The 4,920-nt window shown below is 34.2% G+C and overlaps 1 protein-coding gene across 1 annotated transcript; it reads right to left on the bottom strand.

The window, feature by feature from the left end:
• Positions 1 to 3,332: 3,332 nt before the first annotated feature.
• On the bottom strand, positions 3,333 to 4,400 carry LOC107016742 (F-box/FBD/LRR-repeat protein At1g13570-like). The gene is made up of 3 exons (XM_015217122.1): positions 3,990 to 4,400; positions 3,728 to 3,892; positions 3,333 to 3,635 (listed from the first exon to the last, which is right to left on the bottom strand). The coding sequence occupies exons 1-3, from the start codon at positions 4,398 to 4,400 to the stop codon at positions 3,333 to 3,335; spliced, it is 879 nt and encodes a 292-aa protein (XP_015072608.1).
• Between the last annotated feature and the right edge of the window lie 520 nt (positions 4,401 to 4,920).

The following is a 4,920-nucleotide window of genomic DNA, read 5'->3' as shown; positions in this document are numbered from 1 at the left end:
TGTTTTTATTCAAAACCCTCTTTCTTTTACCCTAATTAACATATAATTAAGTGTGAAAGAGGACAATAAAACCCACTAATTAACTTAAGGTTACCTCTTTTAACCCCCAAGTAATTAGACTTATTAATATTAACCCTCTAACTTTATAATTAAGGAAAGAATAGTCCAATGCGTCCCTTAAAACGTGTGAAGAAATCCGATTCTGCCTGGGACTTGCGCAACCTGTGACGGGCCGTCGTGCCTGCGACGGTCCGTCACAATGGTCGTCGCAACCTCCCACAATCCAGGTGGACTGTGACGGCCCGTCCACACCTGTGACGGTCCGTCCTGCACCTCCGTCCTGACGGTCAGAGACTCGTTTCCCGTACCAATTTCTCAAGAGTTGAAGTGTTTTGCAACGGGAGCATACGACGGCTCGTCGTGGATGTGACGGCACGTCCTGCAGGTCCCTCACCGATTACAGAGAGTCGATTTTCAGTACCCAATTTCAGAATTCTAAGTATGCTGAAACGAGACATCTGTGACGGGCCGTCGTGCCTATGACGGTCCGTCGTGATGTCCGTAATCTTAGCCAGTTTTTCCAGAAATAAATCTGCTGCTCAAAACGACTAAACAAGTCGTTACAGTGCATGATCAAAATAGTTCTAAGAAAGATTAAGAAAAACCATCAGCCTTGATTTAAAATTGAAGATCATAAGAAAGTCAATACATACAAAAAAGAGAGAGAAAAGTAAACATATTTAACAACCTCGATTTCAATTTCTTCAAAATTTGGAGAGCTTCTTATCAAGCAAAGAGCAAACGAAAGATCAAAGAGTACTCCTATATTAATGCAAGATATGTGAAGGTGTTTAAGACAGAAAAGAGAATAAGGGAGCTGGTCCAATATACACGTCCTAGGAAGAAAATGTCAAAAATAAGGATGACTCAAATTTATGTAAATGCAAGTTATGAAGCTATATTACCTGAACATACTCGTGATTCCAGCACAGATTCTCGAGAGCAGGAATAGACTCAAAAATCTTGTAAATATCATGTTCTACCTCTCCCGAAAATTCTGTAGGCTCATATGAAACTTTGGAAAGAAGAGGGACATTCTTTAAATGTAAAAACATTATATTGCCAGTGAAGATAAATGACCTTAGCTTGGGAGCACTAATTTCAATGTGATTTGTAATATCGTCGTTTGCAGCACCAAATGCTCAAGCAACGGGCAATGTTAAATTATACTTCCAAGAAATTCAGAAGAAATTGTGACTTCAATTAGTGCTAATCTAATTAACTAATCAATCCCTCAAAGACCGGAGGGGGACGTATTTGACAGTCTGTGAGAAACGAATACCTTAATTGTGAACATGTAAAATATGCAGAAGGCAATTCACATGGCTTACTCCTAAACGGAGGTTTAAAGACAAGATGTTGAATGCCATTCCTAGAGAGGAAATATATCAAGTGATCAATATTAGGACATGTTATTAGATCAGGAATGTCAAGGGTAAATTTAGTAATTGGTCCTACATGAACTGCCAAGAAGTGATAGACAATGTTAGTAAATCCAGTTGTAGGTGACATCAAGTCCTCTGATGTTTTTTAAAGTGTTTGATCAAATTTAAGTTGCGGAAGTCTATGCCAATTATATCTCCATTCCTTGATAAGATGCTTGTACTCACACCATTTCGTAAAGGCAACCTCGTTAGAATGTCATCAATTACACTATCAGGAAGGTTGCTAAGTACATCGCGGATGTAAAAGTTGTTTTTTTCCCCATTTGGAAGCATAACATCAAATGTCTACTACAACAAGAATCTGCAGAAAATAAACAAGAACACAATATGTAAGGAATCTCAAAACTGTCCGGTTAGAGTACACACTACCTAGTTTACTTGTGTACTGAAAAAGAGATTGTTTTCGAAAGACCCACAACTCAAGTGTATCAAATCCAAGTAAAATAAGTGTTGTCTTAGCTATCCAAAACATAGAAACTTATTATTCCTATTTCAACCTAGTGAAAATCCTAATTCCGCCACTATTGAAGCACATTCATGATAGACCTACACCTACCAACATACCATGTCCTTGAAAAACATTAACCCCATCAAGTTTTAAGCAAACCCCACTTCAATTTCACCATATTAAAGCATACTCAAAAAATAAAAATGCAATCTTGATATCAAAATTCTATAGAACAAAAACCATAGAAGCACAGAGTTTTTGTTAACAGAGAAGAAGAAGAACCTGAGAGAGGATGAATGTGAAGCACTCTGCTCTCTTTGTCTTCTCAAATGGAGGTGTTGGAAGAAACTGAAGAGACAAGCTTTTGAAATTATTTTATTTTGTATTAGGATGAAAGCTACAACTATACTATTATAGTTTCATTTTTGAAGTTAACAATTTATTTTGTAACGAATGTTGAAAGTATTTTTTATTTATGTGAATTTAATCATTTTTTAAAAATTTTGAAAATACATTTAATCTCTTTTTCATTCACCGTGTAATTATAAAAAAATAAAATAAATCCAAAAAACAAACTTAAGTCGAAACTGAAAAATTCAACTTTATATGATTTGATTTAGTTTTTAGAACTAATAAAATGAAATAGTTAGTTTAGGTTTTTTCTAATTAAAAATTAAATCAAATCGACCTTTGTGACCCATCTGAAATAAAGAGCAAATTTGATTTCGTATTTAACAACTAAAACTTCTTTTTTTATTTTTCTTAATGATTCTAAGAGTATATATATTAACTCCCAAGTAATATACATTTTCTCGTTTAAATATTTTGTATATCATACGGTCATCTTACATATTAAAGTATGTAATATATCTTATTTAAGATGCATAACAAACATTAAAATAGAGAGAATATATATAGTAGAAGAAAAAATTAAGGAAAGACACATTTAAAGTTTCATTTTCTTTTTCCTTTTGCGAGTTTTATATGTAAATCATCATGTGTTATTCATTTTCTATCTGAATTAGCCCGTGACAGTTCCAACTTCCAAAGCCTTGTCTTATTTCAGAGATGAATCAATAACAAGAGTGTCATGCAAAATCTTTGTTAATTCTGCAACACACAACATAAGTTCAAAATAAACAATCAAAGTCTTAAATCAATAACAAGCATGAAATGTAAAACCATTTCTGTTCCCAAACAGAGTATTCAAAACATTCATCCAGGTTCACAATTCTATGTTTCCAAGCAGATAAAATCTTTATAGTACCTTAAAGTAAAGGGAAAACACAGCCTTGCTACTCCATCAACCAAACGTCTCGTTTCTGTTTGTACTTCCAAAATATTTAAGCCGAAGATTAAGAAGGATTGTGATAACGATACTAATAAACAAGATACAAAACTTCTGCTTTAGATGATACCCGTTGAAACTTTGTTATCTCCGCGAGTACGTTGAGAGATTTGTTAGTTTCCATTTGACGATGCTTGATTACCATTTTCACCAGTGCTGTAGACTTTGCCAATAAAACCTTGATAAGCTGCATTTCAACCTCTTCTAATAGTACATCATAAAATTTAACTGTTCTCATATGATTAAATGTGATATTCGAAAAGCTTGCAGGAATCTCATCAACAACCTCCTGGGGCACACATTCGAAATAATATCCATCACTAAGGATACATTCCTAAGAAAAATCAAGAAATAAACCATCAAGTAATTACATACGAACATAAAAACATGGAAAAGATAGAGAGAAAAATAAACATTAGTGACAACCTTAATTTTAATTTCTTCCAAATTTGGAGAGCTCCGTACTATGCAAAGAGCAAACGAAAGCTCAAAAAACTCTTCAAGAGTAATCCAAGACATGAATAGGCGTTTCAGACAGTTACAAACTGATGGAAGCCTTGTTGGTATAACTTTAGTTGATCCATTATCGACCTATGAATAAAATGCCAAAAATCAGGATGACTAAAATTCCAAAAAAAAAAGCACACATGAAAATTCATTACCACTAAGTAAAATTAAGGAACATTACCTCAAAAAGATTCCAGCTGAACCACTCGAGAGCAGGAATAGACGAAAAAATATTGACAAAATCATCTTGGTCCTCTAGAACTAATTCTCTAGGCGCATACAGAACATTGGAAAGAACAGGGACATTTTCAAGATGTATCAATTGTATATCGCCACGAAAGACAAATGACCTTAGCTTCACAGCATTAATACTCATGAAGTACGGATTGTCTATGTCTTTCTGCACCAAATCCTCAAGCAACGGGCAATTAGAGATCAAACATTCAAACATATCAGAAGATAACGTGACAGATTTCAATATTAGCCTACTCAATTTATTAAATCCCTTAAAGAAACGTGGAAGATGTATTTCACATTCCTTGAGATAAAAATGACTCAATGCTAAACAATTAAAAAAGAAGTTAGGCAACATGTATGGAGGATAAGTAAATGGAAGTTTAAGGACAAAATGTTGAAGATGATCAGTGTCGAGGGAAAAAATCAAACAATCAACATTAGGGCACACTATTAGATTAATAATATTGAGGGTGACCTTCAATATTATTCCTCTATGAAACCTGAGGAAATTATCAATAATTGGAATAAATCCAATGGTAGGGGATGTCAAGTCCTCGGGTGTTTTCCACACTGTTTGATCAAACTTCACATGTGGAATTCTCCAGCAAATATATTTTCAGTCCTTCGAAAGTGTACTAACTTTAACAAAACCTCGAAAAGACAACCTACTTAGAATGTCATCAATTAAATGAATGTTAAGGTTGCTAAGTCGGTCAGGAGAAGGTAAACTAAGTCTTCGTTCATTCAGAGGCATGATAATCTGTAGAAAGTAAACAAAAGTACGATAGTAAGGTTAGAGTACACGCTAAACGAACAACAAACAAACATGTCACAACTCTAAGAATAAAAGAAAAGGTGCATAATAGGAGGAAAAT

Source organism: Solanum pennellii, chromosome 4, assembly GCF_001406875.1.
Source record: "Solanum pennellii chromosome 4, SPENNV200".
NCBI lineage: Eukaryota > Viridiplantae > Streptophyta > Magnoliopsida > Solanales > Solanaceae > Solanum > Solanum pennellii.
Note: the sequence above shows the minus strand (reverse complement) of the source record. Positions and strands in the feature narration are given on the sequence as shown.

What these genes read in the sequence shown, in the direction of transcription:
- LOC107016742 (XM_015217122.1), bottom strand. Translation starts at nt 4,400, where the DNA reads ATGTTGCCTAACTTCTTTTTTAATTGTTTAGCATTGAGTCATTTTTAT. An exon ending in TCAGCTGGAATCTTTTTGAG is followed by an intron (nt 3,893 to 3,989) that starts GTAATGTTCCTT and finishes TTTTATTCATAG; the next exon opens with GTCGATAATGGATCAACTAA. An exon ending in TGGAAGAAATTAAAATTAAG is followed by an intron (nt 3,636 to 3,727) that starts GTTGTCACTAAT and finishes GATTTTTCTTAG; the next exon opens with GAATGTATCCTTAGTGATGG.